Raw genomic sequence first — 13,433 nt, 5'->3', positions numbered from 1 at the left:
AAAAAAAAAAGTTGTGTTTTTTTTTGTTTTTCGATTTGTTTCAAAATTAGTTGCACATTGTTTTGCCTCTGCTTTAGAAAGACGTGCGTTAAACACACACACACATTTTGCATCGTAACATCGGCGTTAAAAGCGAAGAGTAGTTTTCCATTCACGTGATTTCTTTCTGCGACGAAAGAACGCAACCAATTCTAAGGAAAACGAAGAAATTCCTGAAATTATTTCTGGAATTATTTTATGTCGGCGGCGTTTTCGATCGAATGTATTCATGCGCCGACCGCTTCACGGAAGGTTATAAATAGAATTGCACACAACTCATTGCGAAGGAGGTGACGGCGCCAACCAGATTTTTCTTTGCGGTCCAATTCTTTCGCAAACAGGTCGAGGGGAAAAAAAACAAACAAATAAGAAAATTATTTAACCAAATTTCCCTGTCAAATTCGTCATACAAAATGATGAGGTTCGGTTATTTTACAAAAGGCACAATCAGCCGATCAAGGTGCGTATTATTTTGTGTAGAAAACATTTTAAAATGCGCTCGATTCACAAATTGCAGTGGGAAAAAATGTTTATCATAAAAAAGGCGTTTTTTTCCTCCGTTTAACCTCGGTTTTTGTTTTTTACCGCTAAAATGTTATTGACCTCCAACAATTTTTTAAGCGCCTTTTTTATATAAAATATACGTTAAAAAAAAAAAAAAAAAGACTGCCTTCTTGTAATGACCTTTTTCTTAAAGGAATAATTTCCCATAATTGCATAATAAGAGACACCTTGTGTTGACGAGGACATTTGGTCAGGTATTTGTCCTTGTTTTTTTTTTTTTATTATTATATGTTCTCGCCTTTTTTTTTTGTTTATTTCTTTTAATCTTTTTAATTAATTTTGTTTTTGAAAAACACCTGTTTAATTAAAAACTATTTCGAGCCTGACTTCTCATTCCACCCACATATTTAAAATACTTATACTTGTTTTCACCTTTTTATTAAAAACATTTCATTTTAAATAAATTTTAAAACTAAAAAAAATAAATAAAATGGTGAGATTTCCTTCGTACACGTTTTACATCTTGAACAATCGATCATTTTAATTTAGGTTAAATGAAAGTTGGAAAAATTTCAAGGCACTTCTGATTTTGGATTTATTCGAACTACTATTCTCGTCTTTGATATAATCACGCTTCGACCGGTATAAGCTCCGACCTTCGAGGCGAACTTGAAAATCTAATAGTTTCACGTTAGATAAACCTTAAGGGGATCGGTGGTTACAACGGCTGAAACGTTAATATAACAACCCAAAAAATAGTCAGAATGATACAAACTTTCAGTCCGGAATAGAAAAATAACAAATAATAGTGAGGCTTCCCTTAAGGAGCGACTATAAACCAAAATACTTGACTGTGGTCTCTAAACTTTGATTCTACCAAGAAATTACATTTCAAGTGCAAACAATGCTTCATTTGGGTATTTATACAGAGAAGGTACCGTGCTAAAAAAAATATTTAGAAACCTGCGATAAAAACAAACCTCGTGAAATTGAAAGTGAAATAAAAAGGGAACTTATATCAGAGTTATCGTCAGGGTTAGAGCTACAAAGCCCCCCCCCCCTCCCTTTAAAAAAAAAAAATGAAGAAAGCTGGTAGGCATCTTTTTGAAAGAAAAAGTGGGGAGAGGGGGTCCGTAAAGAAATTTCCGTCCCTTACGAGTAACTTTCCATCGAATCGCGCCGTAACCCAAATAAATGAAAAAATACCTTTTCTTTTAGCTTTCTTTAGAATGTTGTTCTAAAAATAAACCTCAACAGTTATTTCCGATTCAATTATTATACAGTACTGCCGTGGTCGAAACACATTCTCACATTTCGTTTTCGGAGCATAAACGAACCATAATATTTAAATATCCAGAAATTATTTTTTATCTGCGAATTTTTAAGTTTCAAAATCACATTCGACTGTTGACCATTACGGCCATTGCCTTCATCTTAATGGCGGTCTGGTTTTTCTGTGGACACGTGAAATTCAAAAATGGTTTTGGTCCTTTAAAACTGTTCCTTCCCACAAGGGCAAAGTTAGACACCAGGTTGGGTTTTAATGTGGGAAACATCCAGCTAACCTTTTTAAAAAAAAAAGGGAGGGGGGGCTCTGAATTCGAACCAAATAAAAATTGATCATCTAGAAAGATTTCTTCACTGACCGAGAACAGAATTGACTAAATATGGCATCAGAACAGATACTGCACCTTGTTCATAGCGAAAAGGCGAACGAAGTGTATTTATGTAGAGAAGGTACCGTACCGTGCTATGTTTTTAGTATTTTGAAGTTGAATTCAAGTTTTACGCTATCTTGTTTATTAAATTGTTAGGTGAGTTACAAAACGCCCTCCCAATGTTTTTGTCTTGACTAAACAAGTGATGCAGAAAAAAAAAGTGCTTTATGTACTTTTGTTACCGCGCTATTTTTTAAATAGTATTTTCGGTCAATGTGCATTTGGTTGGTTGTCTTACCTGTTTATTCCGAAAGCCGTTCTTAACATTGGAAGTTGAAAATAAGAAAATGCCTTTCCGAATAAACACCCCCGAACCTCCTCCATGTTAAGAACATCTATTGGAATAAACACACACCCCTAACCTCCTCATGTTAAGAACGGCTTTCGGAATTTCGGAACGGCGCGTAAAAAAGATGGGCGCCAAAGAATACAATGCATAATACTTTTTATATCTCGATAACTACTTATGTCTGCAAAATTTCAATGCGATTATTTTCGTATTCAGCATAGTCGAAAACCTATAAGAGTTGTCATTTTAAAAAAAAAAGTGTAGAAGTAGCAAGTGGGCCTAATCTGAAAAAATACCCAAAGCCATTTTTCTTAACATGGGGAGGGTATTTTCTAACCATTCTTTCCTTTCACTTAATTTAAAATAAAAGATATCAGAAAACTTGAATTTAACTTGAAAAAACTTAAAAAAAAAAAATAAATAAATAAAATAGATAACGCAGTAACAAAAGTGCATAAACACCCCATATTTCAAAAGTGCGTAGGCGGACCAGAAAATGAGCGTTCATTTATTTTATCGTTTTTGGTCGAAGCGAAGGATCAATTCTAGATCGGTCCCCATAGCTGTGAATATTGGACTGATTAAAATCTGGTACCAACCAAAGATGACTACAGAAAATTAAACTAGGATTCTTGAAACAAAAAATAAATTTAAAAAAAAATTGACATATTTGATTTATTTTTATTTATTTTTGATGGCTGTGAAGTTTGTAATCTTTTAAACAAACACATTTCAGGTGAAAACATCAGGTACTTACATGTCATGTCGAAATTAGGGTATTATTATACAAACACCGTGACAGCGTTAGGGTTAGGGTTAGGGGTTAGGGTTGGGGTTAGGGGTAGGGGTAATTCGCTGTCACGGTGTTTGTATAGTTTTACCGAAATTAGTATACATTCTCACAATTATGAAAAATGATCCTGTAGAAAAATAAATACAAGTAAAAATAGAATGCATCGCGTTTTATCGTATGTCTTTAATGTGAAAGAGTTGTGTGTGCGACCAATTCCGTATGACAAACTGACTTATCTCCCTTGACTTAAATTAAGGATCCATCATTTTCAAACAGATAACCATTGCGGCTGATTATTTATTTATTTTTTTTTATTTTTTTTTTATTTTTTTTTTTTTACATGGGTGTCACCACTTATCAAGGTCCAGAGGCCACTCAAGGATAAGGGTTAATAGGTATACATTAGTCATTGTGATTTTAGCATAGTAAACAGTGGGAATTTTGTAACTTGGATTACTTAGGGGGATGATTCAATTAGAACTTGTTCACATTGGACTTTTTTTTTTTTTTTTTTTTTTTTATAGGTATCAACACATTATCAAGGCCAAGAGGCCACTCAAGGATAAGGGTTAAAGAGTGTACAGTAGAAATTGGACAATATAATAATCATTAGTAATGAAAATTTGTTAAATTTGATAACTTATATGGAACGGCTCATCAAGAACTTATTTACGTTAGACTTGAAGACAACCATATTGTAGTCAGCCGGAAAGCAGGAAAACGGAAGACAATTCCACAGGCGTGCAGTTCTAATAAAAAAGCTTTGTTCATGGAATCTACGTTTAGGTTTAGGCACAGATAAAGAGTGGGGGGAATTATTGATGGTGTTTACAGCTAGACGAGTGTTTCTTGTGAAAGTTTGGCGAGGGGGGACCATAGATTGAAGCTCAGTCGAACACTTTCCATGAAAATAACGATACATCAGAGACAAACTCACAACATCTCTTCTGTGAGATAGAGGTTGTAAGGAAGAGAAAAGGACATCTCCTACGAGGCTACAAAGTCTATTTTGAACTCTATCAAGGCAGGACAAGTCCTTTCTAGCAGCTCCTGCCCAGATGTGGCAACAGTATTCCATCCTTGGACGTACCTGGCTCTTATATAAATAGAGAATTGCATCAGCAGTGAGATATCTACTGGATCGATAGAAAGATCCCACCATTTTTCCAGCGGCCTTGGCAACAGATTTGATGTACGTGTTCCATTTAAGATCAGGAGTAATGGTCAAGCCCAGAAGCTTGTCAAAACTTGAGGCCTCCTGAAGACGAGAGCCATTCATTTCAATTGATGCCAGATGGGGATCAGAATGTTGATGATGTAAAGAGAGAAGCTTGGTTTTAGATGCATTAAAAGTAACCAGCCACTCCTTTCCCCATTGTACTACATGCTCAAGATCAGAGGAGAGAGAATTGGAGAGAACTTGGTCGTTTACTGTCTTAGATGTGCTACCATAGATGGTAGTGTCGGCAGCATAAATGTCTACAAATGATGTAAGGATGTAATTTGGAAGATCATTAATGTAGATCAGGCAAAGAGTTGGGCCCAGGATGGACCCCTGAGGGACACCGGCATTTATACTGTGGGCTTCTGATTTTTGCCCCTCAACTACTACTCTTATGAACCTATCAGAAAGAAATGATTTAATAATTGAGAAGACATTTCCAGCTTTACCATAGCTAGAGATCTTGTGAAGTAAACCTTTATGCCATACCCTATCAAAGGCCTTAGATATGTCAAGAGCAATTGCCCTAGAAAGGTTGCCTCCGTCGAGAGATTTGCTAATCCTATGAGATATAACTGTAAGCACATCTGCTGTAGATCTAGCAGAACGGAAACCATATTGAGTGTCACTAAGAAGGTTATTTTTGTTGAGATGGTTGATTACTTCTGTATTTAACACAGATTCCAGCAACTTACTCATGACGCACAGGAGACTTATTGACCTGTACTGAGAGGGGGATGAGCGATCACCTGAATTCTTAAATACAGGGCATACTGATGAAATCTTCCAGGGAGATGGGAAACTATTCTCCTTAAGATAACGTTTAAATAGTTTTGTAAGTATGGGCGCTAGTTCAGGTTGAAGTTTTTTTAGTACTATAATTGGAATACCGTCTGGGCCAGTTGCTTTACTGGAATCAAGGTTTTTAATTAGCTTGGCAACATCACGTACAGATATACGTATATCACATAGTGTGTTTTCAGATACAGGAGGAAATATTGGGGGTTGGCGGCCTTGATCGCAAAAGGTAGAATTAGCTGCAAAGTTCTTGACAAAGAGTTTGGCTTTGTCTGATGCTGACGAGATTACCTCAGGTCCATTGGTGATAGTTGGGATGGAGCACACGCTTCTGTTCAGAATTCTGTTTGCTATTTACCAAAACTGGTGGGAACCAAGCCGCTGCTCAGCTACTTTGGACTTAACAGATTGAGCATACAACCATCTTGCGCTCTTTATTACTTTCTTACAATGGTTGCTGGCAGTCCTGAAAACGGCTTTAGTTTCCATACATCTATTACGTTGGAAACAGTGGAAAAAGTGATTTCTGTGCGCAATGGCAGCAGCACATTCTGGAGAGAACCATGGCTGGCTGTTAGGTTTTTGCTGAAACTTTTTCGAGGGTATGAAACGATCAATACCTACAATTAACCATTTCGTCAGGTCTAATACTATAGAGGACACATCCTTTTTAAATATGGAATGCAGAGGAAGATCAGTTATAAATGTACGGAAGCTATCCCAGTCAGCCTTAGTGTATCGATATACTGTACGATGGAGAGGTATGTCTGGGGACTTATTACATTTCATTTTTATCTTAATTGATACAACAGAGTGGTCGGAAGATCCAAGAGGCGACAGAACAGAAACTGAACATAGTTCAGGGCAAGTTGTGAGAAAAAGGTCTAGTAGGCTCGCATACTGGCCGTCATTGTCAGGCACACGGGTGGGTTCCTGAACAATCTGAGTGAGGTCATAGGCAATGGAGAAATCATGACAGTATCTCCCCTCATCATCGGTCTTGTTTGAGTTGGTCAACCATTCGACGTTGTGAACATTGAAGTCTCCACATACGTGAATGTTAGCTGAAGGATAAGCAGATAGGACTTGGTCAATTTTCTCAGATATGCTTTTAAAGATAGTAACTCCGCTGTTGTGGGGGCGATAGAGAGTAAATATAAATGCAGTAGTGTGAGCTAAAGCAACCCGGAAGCACATATAGGGTAAGTTAGGATCTTCCCGGGAGATGTCCCTACCACATGGAAAGCTATCTTTAATATAGGCACATATTCCATGCCCATGGCGATCTTGGGGGTTAGATTTAGAAGTTAAGTTAGAGTATCCTTTAATTGCAAACTCTTCTAGGGAAATAGCCTGTCCAATGCCGGTTTCACTTAAAAATAAAAGGTCTGGTTTAGTCTCCTATAATTGGGTTTCAACCTCTGGAAGGTTAGAACGTAGACCCCTGATGTTGGAGAAGGAGACATGGTAGTAGGGGTCTACGTTGGAAGTTGGAGAACCGGGTTTAATCGTGTATTTTTTCTTGAAACTTGTCATGATGAAATTTTTAAATTTGTGGACTAGGTCGTCAGATTTACTTAGAGCAGGACAGAGAGGGGAAATTAAGAGAGAAAAAGAAACGAAGAATTTTTTTTTTTTTTTTGTAGCTAATGATAAGGTAAAGCCGTAACAATTACCCACTAGTATGGCATCGAGAGGCCCCACCAGAAGCTACTGCATGGTCCAGAATCCATTCACCAAATGGCAATACAGCAGCCCCAGTACTTTGCTCCTGCTGATAGGACAGCCTCCTTAGTGGTTAATCCAAGGTTCGGGTCCCTGACTATCAGGCGGATAACGTCAGCCCAGACAAAACGTTTACCTCCAGCACCCTTACTAGTGACATGGCTACAAGGATAGACATAGAAACAGAAAATTTCCGCCATCTCAGCCAACTGTTCGCACAAAATACTGCCAACCTAGAAAACAGCTTTTTCTTCTCCCTTTGTCAGAAAAATCACTCATTAAAAAATGAGGACTGAGGGACAAATAGCTCATTTTTCGTAATTTTGGGAATTTATACTAATTTCGACATATGTAAGTACGTAAAGTTTTCACCTGAAGTACACTACATCACTAATCTACACAAGCACCGAATTCTTTTTCACGCCAGATATTGTTTTGTTTGTGTTTTTTTTTTTTTTTGCTCATTTTGTCGTTGCTTATACAAGATCAACTTGCATATTTTATTTAAAAGAATTAAATACATTTAAAAAAATACAATGCAACAATATACAGGGTGTTTCAAAAGTCTTAGAAACATAACGATACCATATCTTTTTTATTAAATTGTTAGATGAAAGTACAGAATAATTACAAAACGCCCTCCCCATGTTAAGAATGGCTTTCTAAATGTTATTTCGGAACGGTAACAAAAGTGCATACGTACCAAAATTATTGGCTAAGTCGCTAACTCACTGTGTGTGTTAGAAAAAAAGAAAAAATCCTGTGTATGCTGAGGCATTAAAAAAAATTATTAAATATTATGTGGAATCTTTTCGGATTAAAATCTATTGTGAAATAAATATTTTGTATTGAGAAATACTATAAATATATAAGCATTAATAAAGATTAACAATAGGTATGGCACTAATTTTCGACATCCATAAAAAAAAATACACGTAAAAACTTGTAAAATGAAATTCCTCTTAATTGTGACTCTATATTGAAAAGAAGGATCAGGGGTTAAATCACATATAGACATTTATTTTATACTCCAGACATGAGATTTTTTTTTAATATTTTAGTTTATATATAGTTCAGCATCTTTTTTTTATGTCTGTAAAAAAAAGAAATTAACGCAATTGATCAATTATCTGATTGTCGAGAGAATTTTTAAAATTTCAATTTTTCATTGTTTACATCTATAAAATATTCTTCTCTCAAACGTTTTAACTCGAAGACAGTGGCAAAACTAAGACAAATTACCTTAAAATTCGATACAAATTTTATTAGTTTCTCATAAAAAAGGAATGCCCATTTTGCCTCTGAAAAAAAGTTAACTACCTCGAATAGTAATAGTATTTGTCTTTAACAGGAACTGACCTAAAAGAAATTTCTCTGCCGGACATATAATGATTTCGCCAAATCATTAGGCTAATATAGGTTCAAATGAAACCAGAATAAAAGGCGCCAAATTGCCTTATGTGCTTAGAGTTCCCTTAGGTCTTTCGGTATTTTTTTAGATTAGGTCCACCTCAACAATTTTCTTTTAAATGACGACTTTTAAAGTTTTCTACTATGCTGAATACGGAAATCGCATTGAAATTTTGCAGAAATAATTAGTTATCAAGATATAAAAAGTTGTATTAGGCATTGTATTCTTTGGCGGTCATCGTTTTTACGCGCGTGCGCGCGCTCCATAAACAAATCTACGTGCGTAACAAAGATGGCCGCCAAATAATACAATGCATAATACAACTTTTTATATCTCGATAGCTAATTATTTCTGCAAATTTTCAAGGCGATTTTCGTATTCAGCATGGCCGAAAACCATTAAAAGTCGTCATTTAAAAGAAAATTGTGGCGGTGGACCTAATCTGAAAATTCACCGGTCTTTCCTTCATGGCTTCTTTTCTCGGAACTTATCCATGCTTCTCGTAATTCTCGCGTATTAGTAGAACTGAAAAAAAGAAGGAACGCATGCAAAAAAAAAAAACACCACTCTGCAGTGAATAAAATCGACCAATCTGATTGGTCTAAAACAAGTACAGCTGAAAGCTTGCTGTAATTGTGAAATTTGACACATTGCCAAGGAAAGGAGGAAAAAGTAATGATTATTCATTACTTTTTTCTAATTAGAATATGAGGTACCTTAAAACAGCCAATATGAAATGGGTAACAAAGGGTGTCCCGAGGGACTTAACTTTAATACAGTTAATTTTTCATTATCAAATGTGTGTCCGCCACTGAATGAATTTATACAATAAATCTAGATTGTCTAGATCAGTTATTAACCACAAGAAAGAAAGTGACGGTATCTTAAATCAATTAACTGCAAATACCGATTTTAAGAATTAATGAGATGGTTTATCTGATCAATATTACCCTCACTATTATAAGTATTTTTTTTTTTTTTACTTGGAGGTCAACACTTATCAAGTCTCGGAAGCCACTCGGGGATAAGGTTTATTGCGTGTACAGTAATCAGTGGGATAGTGTCGCAGTAATCATTAGTATAGGAGATTTGATAAAGTGTCTTAAGGGGGCGGTTCATCAGAAATTTGTTTATGGAATCTATGTTTTGATTTAGACACAGGTAAAGAGTGAAGTTTTTTCGTTTTTTTTTTTTTTTTTTTTTTTTTTTTAGAGACCAGAGCCCTTTTTATAATCAATAGATTTGAGGTTAGACCTGATCGCCATATTAGATTTTACAGCTACTTCACTTCGGAAGAGAAGTGAATGAAAGAACAATAGATACTGTTAACGAGAGAAACTATTCTCATTTTTTTTTCTTTCTTTTAAATTGAGAAGGCAACCATTTTAGCAAGAAACAATAAACGTCAGAAATCAGAAATAAAAGAGCATGAAATTTGAATTTGTTTTGATATTTTATCCACGCAATTCAGACAAATCCACTCCCCCATGGTGTCCTGCTGATTAACACCGACGCAACTAAAATGATACCAATTATCATGAGTCACAGCACACTATGGGGGTTGATCCATCATTCACGACTGAATAAGCGATGCAGAAGGGAGCAGCCCCCTTCTTTCATAAATTCTGCTATGACAGACTCAAATTCACCCTTTACTTCCAAGGGAAAAATGTGCTTTAGCGAGTGGACTTGCTCACACCCGTTCCTTAATACACTAGCTGAGTGAACTTTGTCATTACCGCCGATTAGTCTAAGAAGGGTTGAGACTTATTCGAAATTTAATAAGCACAATCTCAGCTACAGACACTTTCAGAGGGCAGTCATTCCTTATGTTGGCATCGACTTCCCTAAGCAACAAGTAGTTATACCAAATGCATTTGAATTTATTAATAAATTTGTCCCTTAATTCAAGTGAACAGAGAGGAGTAGTTCTATTAGGAGGGTTTGGACACAACTCCTCAGAACTATAATTATTGATTAGCAAGCGAGGTGGGTGGGTGATAGCCCATTTGCAAAAAGTGGCTAGGGGTCAGAATATCAAAACCTCTATCCAATGCTGATATAAATGTGAGCGGTCTATCATTTATAGCTTTTTGCGTGCCTGAGAGGGCAGTTAGGAATTCGAAATAACCGACCTTTCTCCTACCCGACAATTTTATCAAATGCTGTTTTAACAGTTTTAATCAACTTTACCCATGCCCCCCCCCCCTTGCCAAGCGGAATAAAGGGGAATGGTAAGGTGATTAATAGAAGACTTAAAAATGGTAAGGTGATTAACAGAAGACTTAAAAATGGTAAGGTGATTAACAGAAGACTTAAAAATGGTAAGATGATTAACAGAAGACTTAAAAATGGTAAGATGATTAACAGAAGACTTAAAAATGGTAAGGTGATTAACAGAAGACTTAAAAATGGTAAGGTGATTAACAGAAGACTTAAAAATGGTAAGGTGATTAACAGAAGACTTAAAAATGGTAAGGTGATTAACAGAAGACTTAAAAATGGTAAGGTGATTAACAGAAGACTTAAAAGTCGTGGAGACAAATAAGTCTGATAATGTAATGCCCAATGCTAGGAATGGCAGAATACACATGTGAAGATGCACCAAATGAGTTGGTGAATCTGATAAAGGCTAACAGGAATGAACGTTCATGTCTGGTAGTTCCAGAGGAATCACACACAAGCTCATACAAGTAAACAGCAGGACATATTTTTACGTCTTGTTCATTGCATTTAACAATGCCCTGTAGAATCTACATCCACCTGTTTGAAGGGGTGAAAAAAAATCTACCCTATGAGAGTGTAGCTGAGACCCTGAGGGGGCCTTGCATGGGGGACAATTGATCCTCTTGCAGGTAATGCAGCTGCGGAAGAATGTCTTCATCGCTTGTCTCCCCTAGGGGATCCAAAAATCGGATAACCTTAACTTGCTAAGGGTTGAATTTGTCCCACATGGAAATTCTATAGCAAACCCCACTCTACCCAACAGTTTACTTCTACTTGTGCAGCCGCCATTGCTCAAAGGCAGCATGCGTACCGCAGATTCAACTGACATAAGTCCAGTTCAAACAGACAGAGGTATTTAGAAGCTAGAAGTAATTGCAGGAGAGAAATAGTGACAGCTAAGACCGAATACACTGAAACCACTAGAAAATGCACTGAAGCACAGAAATTAGGAACCTGTGATTTTTGGAAAATCTACAACCGTGTAGTAAATAATGGGTAGTCAACGATTCCCCCACTATTAAACAATCATGGGGCTAAGTGCATGGCAACCGAGAAGGCTAACCTGCTTGCCAGTCGGTTTGCCTAAAGCTCTACATTGGACGCAGCACACCACTCCCTCCGTGACTTTCCTTTGAGGACAGATACTACACTAGATGATTTGAAAATCACCCCTTCAAGTACATAGACCTGGACACCTCAAAAGTATGTAGACCCGATCTCATCCTGGCTGTGCTATTAAAAAAATGGTCTACTGAGGTTGCTCCAGTTCTCTCCAAACTTTTCAATAAATGCCTTAACGAATCTTGCTTTCCTGCTGGAAAACCGCTTCTGTGATACCAGTTTTCAAGAATTCTGGCGAAAGAACTGACCCATTAAATTATTGCCCCATTAGCCTTCTCCCGCTTTTCGCCAAATATTTGAGTCCTTAATCAAGTTCTAATCCATCACCTTACAGCTAAACTGACTGACAAACAATATGGATTTAGGCAAGCCTGTTCCACAGCAGATATCCTAACTGTAATCTCTGAACATATATACCATTCACTGGATAAAACAGGGGAGGGTAGAGCGGTAGCCCTTAATATATCTAAGGCTTTTGACAGGGTATGGCAAAATTAGATCATATTATATCACTGGAAGAATACATAATGTAATTAAATCCTTAAGAGAAAAATCCAGGTTGTCCTCGACGGTCGTACATCTAAACAATGATATAAATGCGGGAGTACCTCAGAGGTCTGTCCTTGAACCTTTATTATTCCTAATATTCATAAATGACCTCCCTGATAAAATTGTTTCTGAGATGGGTATATTTGCTGATGACTCTCTATAATAGGCGCGAGGGGAAAACAAATGAACACATATCTAAGAAAATGGCAGAAACACTAGACGAAGACCTCCAATCTGTAGTGGAATGGGGACAAAAATGAATGGTCACATTCAATGCCGCCAAGACTAAGCTTGTTTCCTTTAATAATTACAAGAAACCTTCTCTACCACCAATAGCAATGGCCAAGAACACATTATCCGAAAGTACTTCCTTTAAACTCCTCGGCCTAATGTTTATAGGAAACATGAACTGGAATAGATACATTGAGAGCATTGCCAAGGCTGCTGCAAAGATGGGCTCTCTCTACCATGCTAGAAAACTACTTACGCCTGAAAGTATCCTGTACCTCTATAAGGCCACTATTCGCCCATGTATGGAGTACTGTTGTCACATTTGGGCTGGTGCATCTTGTACTTGTCTCTCCCTCCTGGACAGAGTTCAAAAGAGTCGCCAACCTGATAGGTCCTGAACTATCATCTAGGCTCCATCCTCTGTCCCATTGATGAAATGTTGCATTCTTCTGCCTGTTCTAAAAGTACAAGTGATTACAGCCGTGGGAGGGGTTGGTATATTTTCTGTTCGATGGGTTCGATTTTTGGCTACAATCATCTTCAAAAAGTTCATAGATTGAGTTATTATTAACAGGTCTTAGTTCTGATCTTAAAGCGATTTCTCTGCTGGACATATAATGACTTTGCTAAATCATTAGGTTAATATAGGTTCCAATGAAACCAGAATAAAAGGCGCCAAATTGCCTTATGTACTTAAACGAGTTCCCTTAGGTCTTTGGCCCTGTCGGTGGGGCATTAGAATATGCCGACTGCCCCCCTGCAAAGGGTAAAAGTCCCTCAATGGGGGTCCTGGATATGACCTTAAA

General features: G+C 37.0%; 2 protein-coding genes across 2 annotated transcripts in view; both read left to right on the top strand.

Moving 5' to 3' along the window:
- LOC145272817 (uncharacterized) overlaps positions 1–13,433 on the top strand; it is a 731,987-nt gene that overhangs the window by 185,070 nt on the left and 533,484 nt on the right. Inside the window, exon 2 of the mRNA XM_080127049.1 lies at positions 5,538–6,128. The gene's annotated coding sequence lies outside the window, so the exon portion shown is untranslated. The remainder of the gene's footprint in view (positions 1–5,537; positions 6,129–13,433) is intronic.
- LOC145266628 (delta-1-pyrroline-5-carboxylate dehydrogenase, mitochondrial-like) overlaps positions 98–13,433 on the top strand; it is a 102,645-nt gene continuing 89,309 nt past the window's right edge. Inside the window, exon 1 of the mRNA XM_080122546.1 lies at positions 98–499. Coding sequence (XP_079978672.1) covers positions 453–499 — 47 coding nt within the window. The 5' untranslated portion in view covers positions 98–452. The remainder of the gene's footprint in view (positions 500–13,433) is intronic.

Source organism: Euprymna scolopes, chromosome 4 (genome assembly GCF_053919585.1).
Source record: "Euprymna scolopes isolate OS-2025 chromosome 4, ASM5391958v1, whole genome shotgun sequence".
Taxonomy (NCBI): domain Eukaryota; kingdom Metazoa; phylum Mollusca; class Cephalopoda; order Sepiida; family Sepiolidae; genus Euprymna; species Euprymna scolopes.
The sequence above is the reverse complement of the archived record's forward strand: the minus strand, read 5'-3'. Positions and strand labels throughout refer to the sequence as shown.